Source organism: Diplotaxodon limnothrissa, linkage group LG7 (genome assembly GCF_057381915.1).
Source record: "Diplotaxodon limnothrissa isolate DT_005_m linkage group LG7, D_limnothrissa_male_GT1.1, whole genome shotgun sequence".
Lineage (NCBI taxonomy): Eukaryota > Metazoa > Chordata > Actinopteri > Cichliformes > Cichlidae > Diplotaxodon > Diplotaxodon limnothrissa.
The window spans coordinates 13510363-13525830 of NC_140602.1; the positions used below are offsets into that span (position 1 = coordinate 13510363).

The 15468-nt window shown below is 43.2% G+C and overlaps 1 protein-coding gene across 1 annotated transcript in view; it reads left to right on the forward strand.

The window, feature by feature from the left end:
- otud7a (OTU deubiquitinase 7A) overlaps nucleotides 1-8150 on the forward strand; it is a 42957-nt gene extending 34807 nt beyond the window's left edge. The window contains exons 11-13 of the mRNA XM_085357442.1: nucleotides 4797-4911; nucleotides 5498-5582; nucleotides 6353-8150. Of these exons, the coding sequence (XP_085213568.1) occupies nucleotides 4797-4911; nucleotides 5498-5582; nucleotides 6353-7918 (1766 nt within the window). The 3' untranslated portion in view covers nucleotides 7919-8150. The remainder of the gene's footprint in view (nucleotides 1-4796; nucleotides 4912-5497; nucleotides 5583-6352) is intronic.
- Nucleotides 8151-15468: the final 7318 nt, after the last annotated feature.

Consider the following 15468-nt stretch of genomic DNA (forward strand, 5'->3'; position numbering starts at 1 on the left):
TTTGACTTTTCAGAAACCGTTCACTGGATTTTTTTTTTAATAATAATGGATTGGATTTATATAGCGCTTTTCAAGGCACCCAAAGCGCTTTACAATACCACTATTCATTCACTCTCGCATTCACACACTGGTGGAGGCAAGCTATGGTTGTAGCCACAGCTGCCCTGGGGCAGACTGACAGAAGCAAGGCTGCCATATTGCACCATCGGCCCCTCTGGCCAACACCAGTAGGCGGTAGGGTAAAGTGTCTTGCCCAAGGACACAACGACCAGGACAGAGAGCCCGGGGATCGAACCGGCGACCTTCTGGTTACAGATACGCTTCCCAACCCCCTGAACCACAGTCGTCCCCATGTTACTTCTTCTTTTTGTCCTCCACTCATCCAGTTTCTGAGAGTTTTTTAAGGACAGATTGCATACTATGCCAAAACACATCAAGTTTTCACCTAATAGCTCTTTTGTACTTTGTTGGTGCAAAATTGCTATTTATGGTGTTATCTTTGGTATTTGGTAAGAAATGGGAACAAATTACAGGCTGCTAGCAACAAAGTGCCTAAAAATACAATTTAAAACAGGTTCTTTGTCTGTTGTCTGTTATGTGTAGACACAAAACTGGTTCATCCCTTGTTTGATGCCTTTTTTTATGCTTGAGTGATTCACAGGTCAGTGTTAAGTGGCATAACAAAGGAAAAAAACATTCCTCTGAAAATGGTCAGTTATAAGGATTTGATTTAAAAAAAGAGTAAACAAACAGCTAGTGTCTAACAAAAAATGGAAGGACCTTCAGAAAGCCTGGACAACTATTGCTCAAGACCACTTTTAAAAAACACAAGAAGCTCTGGCTCCCTGAAAGCAAAATGTGAACATGGGTTTTTGACATTGTGCCTGCAGTATCAAGTATAACAATATGGGAATGGCCATTAAAATTGTATTTATTCTAGTTTTCTGTGTTGCTTCAGATGTGATTCACTTCTATTATCCACCATGATTTTCTGGGGAAAAGGCTCAGACTTGTTTACATGCATGGCTGCTGTTTACCCTGGTGAATTGAGCCCTTTAAATCTGCAGCTGTGCAAAGTCAGGAATTTCAAATTTGTGCATTTTCCAGACAGTACAAATTGTTCTTGAATCTCAATACAGAGGGAAACATTGACTCCGTGATTCTGCTGCCAATCAAACCTTGTAAAAGGTGACTTTGTCTAAGTGAGGGGAAAAAGAGAAGTTGGAGAAGCCACATTGACATCTTATTCTGCTGTTTTGTTTGACTAACAAAAAAGAAGGACAAATATGTTTATGACCAATCAAGTGATTTTCATTTAACTGCTGTTTCCTTACATGTCACACCCAAGTTTTGTATGTTCGTATTTCCCCGAATCAAACTGCAAACTTAGCAAAGTGAGGCAGGCTATCAGCGATGCTGCTGAGTGCACAGCTTGCATACCATGCAGCGCTGTGATGTCATCCATCCATAAAGTATGGAAATTGGTCATTCAAGGACAACAAAACAAAGCTGCCAACAGGGAGAGTAAATACATTACAGCACACTTTAGTCCCCCAGAGCTCAACTGGCAATGTTGAATCTCTAAATTTGGACCAGGCCCAAATGGGAACAACAGCACACACAGCTCTTTGGAATGGCGAGAAAGACGGACAGCTGCATCGTGGGAGCCCGGACGGCACCTCGCAGACCTCTGCTGCCTGCTGTATGACCCGAGTGGGAACTGAGTGGGAGCTGGTTCACTGTCCTCTGGCTGGCTGTGTGTGTGTGTTTGCGATTATGACAGAATTTTTCTGGGCAAGACATTCTAGGAAAAAACATCTATAAAGAAAACCACCTTTCCTCTCAGCTTACAGCGCTGCCATGCCAGTGCTCATTACCGCCTGACGGTGTGGCTGCAGGCATAGGTCATGCATTTATTTCTTTATTTTAAGTTTGTGTCGTGATTTGCAAGCAGTCAAAGGCAGCGGTGACCTCTAAGGACAAATGTCTGTCATCAGTGCTCTTATTAATATATTTACCCAGCAGGCATTTATTTGTGACTAATGGTGCCAGATATATATGAGTGATCAGGTTAACGCTGGCGTGGGTGTAGCTGGACTAATTGTGTCTCAAGAGCTTCAAGCGTCACGAGGATGCATGTCCCACCAGTATTTTGACACCTGGCACGATTAATCGCGTGCATTTCATTATGCATATGAACTTAAAAAAAGACACGCAAGAGGGCACAGAGTGAGGATTTGACGTGCAGGGACGCAGGAGGGGCAGTTGCTGCTGGTATCTGTGTCTCCGTGAAGCCTGGAGAGCAGAGCAGCCTATTGGCAGTGGAAGAATTGATGAAGCAGGGAGGAGACTGCGTCTTCCATCTGGGTCTGACAGTGAAGGCTGGAATGTCCCCAGCCCGAACAGCCTGCCTCTCTCTGCTGTCATGTGGACAACAACCCCCACACTAGGTAGCCTGAGGAGAGCTGTCATGTGGGCCAGCGAGGTCTAGTTAGTCCTCCTTATGTACGGTTGTTTTAAAAGGCACCCACACACTCAGACCAAAACAAGTACTGTACATGCCTGCACTGTGTACACACTGTAAGCACATTTCCCACAAGAGGAGGCCGGGTAGGTGTCTGTTTTATGTTCTGTGTCCAGTGATTACTGTTGAAAACCTCTTCCTGCTTCTAAGTAGTTGATCATATCAGATAAGCATGAATGGAATTATTTCAGCACTCCGGCTCTTATCCTCTGCTGCTGTGTCTGATTGCAGTCTATTACTGAACCAAATTTAGCTTATGCAGCTTCAGTCAAATGTAGAACGCTCAAGCTCTGAAATTGTTTGGATTGTGCGCAGATAAAACCAGAATGTAATGATTTGAAAATCTCAAAAACTAGAAATAGAACATAGAAAACAGGCCAAGTGTTTAAACTGTACTGTTTTAAGACAAAATTTAGCTCGTTTTGAATTTGATGGCAGCGACACGCTTCCAAAAATCAGCCATGTTTACCACTGTTTAACATCCGGTCTGGCAACTGAGGGGACCAGTTGCTGGACTTCTGGGAGAGGAATGCTGTATGATACAGGATTCTCAATACTCCTGGGTCATCTTTGTCATATTTTTGTTTCATGATGCGTCAGATGTGTTTTCAGTTGGTGAATGGTCTGGACTGCTGGCTGGCCAGTTCAGCGCTGGGATTCATGCTGCTGTAACAGATGCAGTAGGCATTTTTAAAGGCCTTCGCTGAAATTGATGTCATCTGGATTGGAGCGCGTATGTTCTAAAAGCTGTAAATACCTTTCAGCACTGATGGTGCCTTACATGTGCAAGCTGGCAGCTCCATAGACACTAATGCAACCTTATACAATCAAACCTGAGGGTTCGCTTTAGTCCAGAGGATCTTGTGTGTTTTCCAAAAAACCCAGAATTTCACATTTCGAAACCCGTCTGACCACAGAACAGTCTTCCACTTTGCCTCAGTCCATTTTAAATGAGTTTCAGCCCAGGCTTCTTGTTTGCGTGATAGAGCTTTAACCTCCATTTGTGGAGACAAGGATTTCTGGAAGTGTTCCTGAACCCATATAGTGATTTCCATGTCTGTTTTTAATGCAGTGGTAACTGAGAGTCCAAAGATCACAGGCACCCAGTGATGATTCTTTTTAATATATCGTGTAGTGTGGATAATGAGATATTTGTAGTCTTTACAATTTCACATTGAGGAACATTATTCTAAAATTATTCCACAATTTGTCGACACCTCTTTTTTCCCCCAGCTTGTGAAGCTCTGCTCATCTTTACTTCTGAGAAACTCTGGCTGTTTAAGATGCTCTTTTTATACTAAATCATGCTGCTGACCTGTTGCTAATTAACCTAATTATGTGCAAAAAGTTCCTCCAGCTGTTTCTTCTTAGTACCACTTGGCTTTCCACCCTTGCATTGTCCCTGTTCCTGCTATTTTGAGATGTGTTGCTGCCATCAAATTTAAAAAGTTTTTAAAATAGTGCATTTTGTCAGTTTAAACATTTGATATGTTTTCTTTGTTCTATTATGAATGCAATATGGGTTTCTGAGATTCTTTTCCAGAGTGGTTGGTCCTATTTTAGTCGTTTTGGGCTGTTATTCATTTTGGTAATGTTAACACTATGCCACGTAAATGTACAGTAAGTGAAAGAATGGGAGAGCATTGAACAAAACTAGTAAGAGCAGTCTGACCAGAGTTTGTTCAGTGTTGCAGACACGTAAGCACATCTGTATTTCAGCGTGTAAGCTGGGATTGCACGTTCAGTCGTGATGTTGGAAGCAGTAATTGATAAAACAGTCTCACCATAATGTCTATTTGGTCACTGTTTTTAGAACTTTCAGTTGTATTATATGATAAAAACACTTTGGGGCTCCAGACCAGTTTCAACCCAAGTTATAATAAAGAAATACTTTCCTTTCATTTTCTTCGTGGAAAAGATAAAAGTCTGTTTAGACTAGACTAAACACGCCAGTCTGCATTACATCATAAACAATCAAGTTTGACTGAGGCCCTTCTGTGTTTGAATGAGTCATGTTGAATGACAGTCACAGGTCATGGTCACTTCTCTGCCTGAAAAATAAATGACGGCGTGAATACACCTCCAGTATACTTTACCCCACACTGACAGGCATCTGGGATCATTAACGTGGTATTATTCTAGTGTGTCATTACGGTGCCGCTTGCTTTCGCTGTGACAGTGCGATGGCCTTGAGAGAAGTGGTAGCATGCTATTTTGTCTCCAGTGGTAAAGCTGGACCAAGCTAATGTTCTGATAATCTCATGTCTTCCAGCTGTTATCCCGCTGACCGACTCGGAGCACAAGCTGCTGGCACTCCATTTTGCCGTGGACCCCGGCAGGGATTGGGAGTGGGGGAGGGACGACAATGATAATGCCAAGCTAGCCAAGTAAGTCCTGTACAGTATATCACTCGGCGATCCTTATCGACAAGGCGCACGGCGTCACAAGGCGTGAGAGGGTAAAACCTGCAGGTCAGGAGAGTCCTGCCTGTTCACCTACAAGGTGCTATGTGGAGGATTTAATTCAGATTATTTACTTCAGGATCAAGTCGCTTTAAAAGAATGAGAGCACTGGAAGAGCAAATTGTGAGGTTCCCATAGGTAGAGCCTCACTGAAACAGCGAAAGCCTGAGCTGAAGAAAGAGTTTATGCAAGAAGTTTCTGTTTCACATTCCTGTCAGTCAGGGTGTCATTTTATCCTCCCAACAAGCTGTAGTGTGAACAAAGCAGAAAAGACTTTATATTGCCCTCAATACGTTGTGGGCGTTATTTGCGCCGTGGTTCCACTTCTGCATTTGAACAATGAAACACGTTCGTGCAAGATGGCTCAAAGAGTTTGTCAGTATTTTCTACAAATGCTATAGCACACCCACATGTGCCACAAAATTTTGGTGAACATATGTCACAAATGTCACACACGTGTTGTAACCGCTGCTTGTTGTTAATTCATGTGTTTTTTTCCCCCCTTCTCCAGTCTCATCTTGTCTCTGGAGGCCAAACTAAACCTGCTGCACAACTACATGAATGTAACATGGATCCGAATTCCATCTGAAACAAGGGTAACCTTTTTTTCTTCTTCACACAAGTGTGCCTTGTTTGTCATGGTTAATTTAGCGCTATGCAGGGACTCTTCCATTCCAGATGTTCTCGAAGCCCCAGAGTCCAATCAGTCGGCTTTATTTACTCTCAGAAAGCAATAATCTTAGACATTTATGTGTTTACTGGCTATAAAAAAATAGAAAACAGGCAATTATACTTGATTTCTTCTTCTTTTTTGTTTGGAATTCATTGGGAATACATGAAAAGGAAAGTTTACCTCAAAATTAAAAATGCATATTTGGTCTGTAGTGCTGTTTATCATTCCATGATTTGCTTAATTTTTGGAAAATCATCTGTAGATAAGTCTTTCTTCTGTTTAATAGAATGGAAGTAGAAGGCGCTTGCTTCATGGTGCAAATGGTCATGGTAAAATAGAAGTGAAAAAATTCAGCAGCAGTGTTTCTTATCAGAAAACATGACCCAGATAGAGCAGGTCTAGTCTGGTAGAAGAAAAGGTAGTTACTACATGAAGGTGCTCACTATGAGCTACAAGGTCGGTCAAGCGACGCTGATATTTTTTTGCATGTTTTGAGCACCACAAGGCGAGTGCAGTGTAGGTGTCGTTCTGTTAGGCAAAAACTGGTCAACCCCACAATAATTCAGATGGATTCACTGAAAATATGTAGGTAAAGTTTTGCGGCAAGCTTTCCCCTTAAATTTTCATGGTGCTAATCCACAAGCGAATTTTGAACAACTGTTCAGTCGTGTGTGTTTGCGTGTCTTTGTGCAGGCTCCCCTTGCTCAGCCAGAGTCTCCCACAGCCTCCGCAGGTGAGGATGTCCAGTCTCTGGCCGAGTCCATGGACTCTGACCGCGAGTCTGTCGGCAGCAACTCTAACGTCAACACTGGCAAGCCAAGCAAGGAGAAGGATAAAGACAAGCAGCGAAAAGACAAAGACAAGAGCCGGGCCGACTCTGTAGCCAACAAACTAGGTAGCTTCAGCAAAACCCTTGGAATCAAGCTGAAGAAGAACATGGGTGGTCTGGGTGGCCTTGTTCATGGCAAAATGAACAAATCTAACTCTGGCTCAGGTCGCAGTGGGGAGAACGGAGGGGAAAAGGCAAAGAAAAAGGAGGCTAAGTCAACCAAGGGAAGCAAGGAGGACTCGGGCCAGTCTGCAAGCTCCACTTCTTCTGAGAAGGCCACTAGTCCTTCCCCCACGGACAGAGACAGACCCTCCAGCTCCTCGCCCACTGAGAGACAGGACAGTGCAGGTAAAGGCTCAGGGGACAAGACCCTGGAAAACTGGAAATACAGCACCGATGTCAAGCTCAGCCTCAACATCCTACGGGCTGCCATGCAGGGGGAGCGTAAGTTCATTTTTGCAGGACTCCTGCTCACCAGCCATCGACACCAGTTCCACGAAGAGATGATCAGCTACTACTTGACAAACGCCCAGGAGCGCTTCAGCCAGGAGCAGGACCAGAAAAGGAAGGAGGTCGAAAAGAAGCCCGCTGTCACCAATGAGGTAGCTGTCAAGAAGCCTGAGCATGAGAGTGTCTTCCAGAGGGAGAGATCAGACAGCTCACCTCCGGAGAGCTGCTCTCCCATCCTGCCTCACCACACACACCCCTATAACAACTCCCAGCCCCCGCTGGGTCTCAAGATGCAGGGCAGGAACAGTCCCACTCCCGCGGCGCCTCTTGCCTCTGTCCCGGCCCCTCCTCTCACCCCACCTCCAGCCTTGCACCATGTCTCGCACCCGGCCCCAACCCCTGCGCCTTACTCCTCCCCCAGTATTGGTGCTAAGAGACCTGGGCCTGTTCCTGTGTCTGCCCACTACAGCCATACACCGCCCATCCAGAGGCACAGCGTGATCCACTTACAAGATGTCAACATGCAATCCTCCATCTTCCAAGATGACCCCTACAAGCCTGTGGTGGGCACTCTAAAGACATGCGCCACCTACCCCCAGCAGAACCGCACACTTTCATCCCAGAGTTACAGCCCTGCTCGCCTGTCAGGGGTCCGCACTGTTAACACCATAGATTCGCTGTCCTACAATATGCCTGGCGAACACAAGTCCCACACCTACACCAATGGATTCGATGCGGGAGACATTCAGGACTGCCTTGAGTTTGCCGATGAGGACAACTCATCTCACACCTGGCTCAACCAAGATAAAACCAAAGGGCGGAGCTCTGGAAGCCCTTTGTACTGCTTTCAGCAGCGCCGCTGCAAGAGGGAGAACTGCTCCTTCTACGGTAGGCCAGAGACAGACAACTACTGCTCCTACTGCTACAGAGAGGAGGTGAAACGCAGGGAGAGGGAGAGCAAAATGCAGAGGCCTGTATAGCCATCACCGCTACTCCAGCTTGTCAAAAAGTCTGCAGGAGACCTGAGGGAACAACACCATCTGCACTCTGCATTTAGAATAACATGATGGCAAACATTATCCTGTTTTGTTGAAGAATGCTTGTGTATTCCCGTCGCCCTTCCCTTGTTAGTAAAGGTTATTACTTTATGATGGGGGAAGCAGAACTTGAAACAGTGAGCAGCTTTGGCCAGATATCGTAGTTTTGTTTGACTTCTGTCTCATTCAATTTAGTCTTTTACTTGTTTTAGAGTAAAAGTCATCTTTGTGATGTAACTTTCTGTATGTGGAAAGGAAATTTCTTTATTTTTCAAAGTGCAGAACATTTGCATCTCGTCAGGAAGGAACATTTTATCTCTTTTAATCAGTTTGAATGCAATACCTCTGCTCGGTTCTTCAAAATCTCTGTGGAAAAAAAAATTTGTAGTTGTTTTGCAATCAATATAAATCTAATGAGGGAATAATATTAGAATTTCAAGCAATAAATTGGTGATTCTTTTGCTACACCCTCTCTCAATTTTGTCTATGCACCAATAATATAGTTACTGTAGGTTAACTGTGTCTTGTACATTGTAAAAGATCGTCAGTGTGCTTTTGTAAACCAATTTGAACTACAGGAATTGAAATGTGTAAGCATTAGAGATTGTAATGTCGGATTAGGATGAAATGTAAAACTCTCATATGTGAAGTGTACCTTTGTTCTAGCCAAGTTGCAAAGGTTTGCCGTTTCGGAATTGGACTCAAACTATTGTGTAAGACATTGTTTCACATTTTTGCCCGTAGTCAACCTCCTAAAAGTCCACAAGCACTGCCAAACTGGCTTCTTAAAAGAAAAAAAAAGTACAGTTCAGATTTTCAAAATGTTTCTTTTTTGTGCCAAACACTGAACAATGTGCATAGGATGATTTGCTTCTCAAATATGCAGTGCTTATGGTGTGTTTCTCTGAGTTGCTGTTGACTGCGCTACTTGGTAAATGTGTTAGATGAGAAGAACTGCGGGTAGTGAGAGCAGGTCGATGTGTGTTTGTCTGAAGTGTTTTTACATGTCCGTTGCCCCCGACACACACACACAACACAACACAATGTGCAATCATGCTACTAGCACTATGTGGTGACATGCAGTATAGATGTGTCACCGGTCCAGTGTGAGATTGTTCTTCTTCCATATCTAGAGGCCGTTAAAAAGAAGCACCTGCTGCTATGTGCACCACAAGCCTTTGTGATCATCAGTGCTTTAACCAATCAGAGGGGCTTTTCCAAAAAAAAAACAACAAAAAAAGAAACCCCAGGCCTCCAAGTGCTTTCTGCTCATTTGACATGACTACTGTAAAGACGCAGTGTTTGTGTTGCTGTTTGTTCTGGTGATGCTTGGATAATGTACCATGCTGTCCTTAACTTAGTGTGTCCTGGCCAAGGATGTCCACTGCTCTCTCAGTTTGCTTCTGTCTCTCTCCTGTACACACTGCAGTGTTGCTCCTCTTTGTTTCTATGTGACGACTAGTTCATGGACTCTCCACCATGTTTAGGACTGTAAGATATGATTTTGTATTTCTTTAAGAGTTTTACACTACTTTAAATTATTGATTTGCACATTAGGTACGAATGTAAATATGAGAAAAAGAATAGTTTATTGTTACAAATGTGGTGTGTCTGTGTTATTTTTGTTTAGCTCCAAAAAGTGATCGGGAGAAATCTGGACGGATAAATTACATTTTGAGACTTAAGAATATTTTTATTCACTGCTGCGTTCTCAGAGTTTGGAGTCATGTGTGATAATCTGCTCTACATGCAGTTTCTGCTTGCTTTTTTTTTTTTTTTTTTTTACCTTTTGGTCCTCTTTCTAGAGGCATAAAAGCAGGGGATGTTTGGTTTGGTTCCCTTTTTATCATTTAAACTGTTCCAGATTTATCCTGCCATAATCACTGCTTAGAATTACCGAACATCCCTAAACTGTAGATGAGCATATTAGGGCTACAGTCCTAAGAAAACCTATGATTCACTTTTAGCAGCAATAATTTCTGTGGGATTTTATCAGTCTGTCACATCACTGTAGAAGAATTCTTTTCCAAATCTTCATTTCAAGGTTGCTTCGAGGTTTGCATTTGTCAGGTTAAGTTTTTTTCTTCAGCCATCCTGTTGCAGATTTACTGCTGTGCTTTGGGATCTTGCAAGTATTATGCTGGGGCATGCAACATCCTGTTGCACAATCCAGTTGTAGCCACGCTTTGGCTGTCAGACAGAAGGCCTTACATTAAACTCTTGAATACTTTGGTACATAGAGGAGTTTGTGGTCAACTTAGTGACTGCCCGAGTCCTGTGACTGCAAAAACGAGTTCAAACCATCATCCATCCTCCACTGTGCTTGATAGATGATGTGAGGTTTTTGTGCCAATACGCTGTCTTTGCCAAACATCTCTGCTTTGGTCTCCTCTCTAAAGCGTAACTTTCCAGAAGGTATTTTTAAAGCTCTTTAGCAACTACTCCATACAAGTCATACATGTTCAGTCTTTTTCTGATTATACTGTTTAACGTACTAATGAAGGCCTGTAGAGTCAGAGGTGTTTTTTGTTGTTTCTCTGAGCATTGCGCTCTCTGAATTTCTCGGGACATCCACTCCCAGGACGCCATGCAACTGTCTCGAATGTTTTCTACTTGTGAATACTCTTTCTCAGTGAAAAATGATGGACTTCAGCTACTTTGCTCTCATAACCTTTCCCAGAGCGATGGGCAGAAACGAATGCTTCTTTGAGATCGTTGTTCTTTCCTCCTCTCCATTGCGTTAACTCGCACCTAAATGCTCCCGACCAACAAACTGCCAAACCTTTAGCGCTTATAGAGGTGCTCACACTTACTGATGTTTAGTTAATCAAATACATTTGTTTAGCAGCACATGACTTACCCTCTGAATTCCTATGGAAGGAGCAAGGATGCACTTAGTCTTTCAAAAGCTTTTTTTCACATAAGAATTGCACTTGACCGACTGAAGATACGATATATCAGTTTTCCAAATAAAGGTGAGTTAAACAGTTTCTCAATTACAGATTAACTGATGAGAGAGGGAGATATAGGACACAAAGTATCCTACACTGAACAGTTCAGTTCACTTTTGTCAGAGCTGACCAGTGATATTATATGTGGGTTTTATTTAGATAATACTTTAAAGTAACTGCGCAGAATTTGTATCTGAAGATTTCACCTTGGCAAGTGGGGAGACTTGATTTCTACAAGAACAAGAGTAAAATATTATTATTAAATATATTGTAGCTCAAGATGAGAACCAAAGGAATTTCATCAGGTTTATCTTTAATAAGCTACTCATAGTTTATAAATGTAGGGCACTGACCTATTAAATAAGTATGCTAGTTGCCTTATCTGCACTAAAATTCAAATTTGTCAACATCCACTTCACCAATAAAGTCTTTACCTGACATGAGAATGTGCCCTTTAACTTTATGAACTTTATGATGACAAATAAACACTGGCAAAAACATTTTAAAAGAATTCTCATAACATTTGCACTGAAATATCCTTACTGTTGGTTGATAATGTGGGTCAGACTCATCGGTCATAGCTGACATTTTCCACAACACAACTCAGCAGTCTCGCCTATTTTTAAACAAAGGCATCTTTTTTTTTCCATAAACTGGTCGTGAATCACGAGTCAGCGTTTTTTGAATGAGTCAATCCAAACACAACGAGGGGAAAATTCCCACCGAAATCAGGGTTATGGAGTTGGGATTCTTGAGTGAACTCTAAAATAGGTCAGCATTTGAGGCTCGGAGCTGTAATCCCCCCTCGGAGACACGCCTGCACTGGCAAGAGGATTGACACCCAGCAACTGAAGAGGATGGCACAAAACAGCAAACAAATCTCCAAGCGCATTCTTGAGAAGTGCCCCCCGCCTTCAGTGATTAAATCCAATGAGGGCTTTCTGCACGTGAGCCATAAGTCATATATCAAGATTAGCAACATCAAACACCACACACACAAAATGACTCAAAGGATATTCAAAGAGATTTACTTGTCATCACAGCAATGTAGGGATGAAGTTAATTACGGCTCAATTTAATCTTTAAATGCACGGAGCAGGAGGTGCTTGTGAGAATAGTGAAGTAAGAAAGGTTTCATTCCAGTGCATTAACAAGCTGTTACCAATTAACAAGAGCTCCTTTCACACAGAGAGCCAGTGTTTGAGTTCAGTTTCTTCCACTGCTGCCCACCGCTTGTGTCAGAAAAACCTCAAGCGACATGTATGACCTTAGAGCTTTACTCTTAGTCTTTAAAATTAAACCATAATGCAACCGCGAGACAGCAGAGAAACAAATGCCTTGTTTTCCTATAATGAGGCAAAAACCAGGCTTTTAAAATGTGCAGTCTGTACAGTAGCAGCAGGCTGGAGTTGGTGGTGAGGGTGGGCAGCAGTCCTCTAATGTGTGGGATGAACTGCATACTTCTGAGTGTATAGTCTCGTGACTGAGTCGATGATGAAGTGGGATGGATTTACCTCTCCAGCTTTTGCTCTGTGGTTTTGGACTGTGGCTGCTAATAATGTGAAATGAATATGAATATGAAATGACTTTTTCAGGTCTTTAAGATGAATTACATCTCCACGTGATGCCCAGTGTTAGTCACACAATGACACACAGGGGCCTCTGTCATCACAGCAGTTATACCCCAAGCTCTTGAATTATGAACAAGTACTGAATAAGACAGAGGGCATTGTCTTCTTTCTTGGATAATATCTTCTCAGAATGTCCTTGGAGAGACCCCCCCTGTTGGTTTTCAAAAGTGACAAAGAGCTCTATCAGGCATACAGCAGGATTTTGGCAGGCCTGCTTTTTCTCTCGAAACTGCACAGCCTCCATGTTGTCAAATTCACTCAGCTCATTTCTAACTGCGATTCATGCTAAAAAAACACCCCGACGCATCTGTTTCTTTCCTCAGCATAATTAGAGCCCATTACAGACTTTAAAGGAACACAATAGTCCATAAATATTGATTTTTGTTGGGTAAGCAGTTGTCTCATTATGATGGTGAAATGAAAATGTGGGACAAATATGCATATCCATGGGCGTGCAATTTGAGTGTTTAAATCCTCTCTGCACACTTCTCTTCAAGTTTGGAAGCACCTCGCAGTATTTTCAGGTCTGTTTCAAAGAGGGGCTGCTGCCTTTGATGTCTCTGCTGCAGTGAGTTGTATGCCCCACACAGCACCACCCCCTCCCCAAAGCTAAGCCTTGTTCTCAGCCAGTGCCAGCCTCCAATATCTGAGCTCATCCCACCCGCTCTCCGCAAGAACTAGCGCCAGCCCTGCCATGCACTGCACTTGAGAGTGGGTGGCATCACATGGCCCTTCAGGCTGCCTTCTGGGGTTTGGCATGTAGGAAGACACACACACACACACACACACATGGCTACTATGTGATTAGGCCCGCTGCTGCTGTTGCTGCTGACTGCATCTCTTCCTCTTTTTTTTTCTGTGGAGTAATTTTATAGATTCTCAAAGTCAGTGATGCCCACACACCTCAGTGGAGCATAGACCCTTTTCCAGCCTGCAGTGCCTCCCACGCCGTAGACTTTGAGTGTTTCTAAGCGCCAATCAGCGCTGGGTAGCACCACCAAAACCGCCCCCTCATCCTTGTGTTCCTTCTCTCTCACACACTGTCCTGCACTTTCACTGAGCAACCGCGGTGAAAATAACTCGCGCACGAAAGCAAAGTTTGCTCAGCAAGCAGGATTTCATCTGGAAACCTGATGCTCTAGAGCAGATAATCCAAAGAAAAGGTGCGACTAAAATGATAAATCAGGCAAAGTGAAACCAACTCCTCCACCCCCACATCCTGTCTGCAGGGTAACAGCAGCAGATATGTGCTCCTGCTACTCATTTAGCTGTCTGTACTTTGCCCTGCGTCTTTAGCAAAATAACACACTAAGAAGTAGACAACGTGCGGTGGTGCCAGGGGTGCCAGCTTGTCTGCTTGCGTAGCGTGGTGTGCTGGTAGCTCCAACCTGCTCGGAGACGGGAGGTGTACAGCATGAGCAGGGAGAACACCATGCTCCTCATCAAGAATTTTAATGCCTGCGTTCTTCCTTCCTGTCTCACTCAGCACGATTCAGTATGAGCAGGAAAGGCCACGCCTGCGATCTCTGCTGATGTTGTTTGGCAAACTTAGCTTAAGAGTGGGATAAAGAGATATTGGCAGGGTTTTTGCAGAACAGTAAAATGCAGAAGGTTGGAGGCAGTCTGCTTTATCTGTGTCATGTGGTGTTTAAAGTACACCAGGAAGATTGTCCATTCTTGTAAGCGCACTGTGTGAATGCGTGTGTGCAGGAAACTTCACATGGTTCGCAATCTATTTGGTCTGAAACACAATAAGGAAGGAAGGAGTCCCCAGCTTTCGATGCCCCACCCACTGTTGATACCCCAGCAGTTACAGTAAATATTTGCATGGGTGAAATGAGGGAACAAGGTGTACTTCCTGTTATAAGAATAATACTGAAGCGCATGACAGGCTGGTGAGAAAAAAAAAGCTTTCTACAGTTCTGTGCCGTTAGCAGTACTTTACAATTTTAAATAAGGGATTTAGCCAATATGAAAATGAGGAATGTGTTTCTGAAAAAGAAAAAGACATTCTCCCTTCAGTAAATAAAACTGAATTCAACTTATAAGCAGTGAAGCGCTCACTTCAGCTTGTGGCTAATCTTGGATAATAGTTGCTTATCTAGTTCTCTGATATATCTATACCTAGACTAGGAATGACAAGCATATAATTTAATGCATTATTAGCTGGAGGGGTGCATTATATTACCTTTACACAATGCTAGACTTCCTAGTATAGCATTGTGTAGGCCTGCAGGTCTAGTCCTGTCAGCCTGCAGGTGTGAAAAACAAAGAAAATACAGAGGTGCCAAAAACTGCACTTTCTGAAATGGCCACTTGAGTCTGGCCCCAAAACCAAGTCAATCACCAAGTAAGAAGACCCATCTTTCCAGTAGAAAACTTTATTATTACAACCTGGTTAAAACAACTCTTGTAGTTTGTACAGTAGCTAATTTACCCTTTCATCACTATAGTGAGAGTTGAATGTTTATATAATTCACCTGTTTAAACTGGGCTAAGGTGTACATTTTTAGAGGCTGCTTTGACTAGCAGGTGACATGTTGTCTCTAGCTACATGTCACCTGAGCTCATTTGAAGCCACTAAACCAAACCTTTTGATTGTGTCTGTGGTGTTAATGTAATTACCTGACTGATAAAAAAAAAAAAGTTTTTTCTGTAGTTAATTGCCCTAACAGTGTTCCATCCATTTCTTCCCCCTATCCAATTCAGGGTTCTGAGGAGATTTTCCCTGCTGTCTAATGTTTGTTTTATGGGACTGCATTTGGGTAGGTATTTGCCTACGCAGAGTCTACGCAAAGTGGTATGCAACCAACACAAATGCACTTGTGTGGAGTCCTCCAAGGTACCAACAGCCTGTTAAACGAGGTGGATGACGCTATGCGTAGGTTGAACGCTGGTTGGTTTAAAGAAA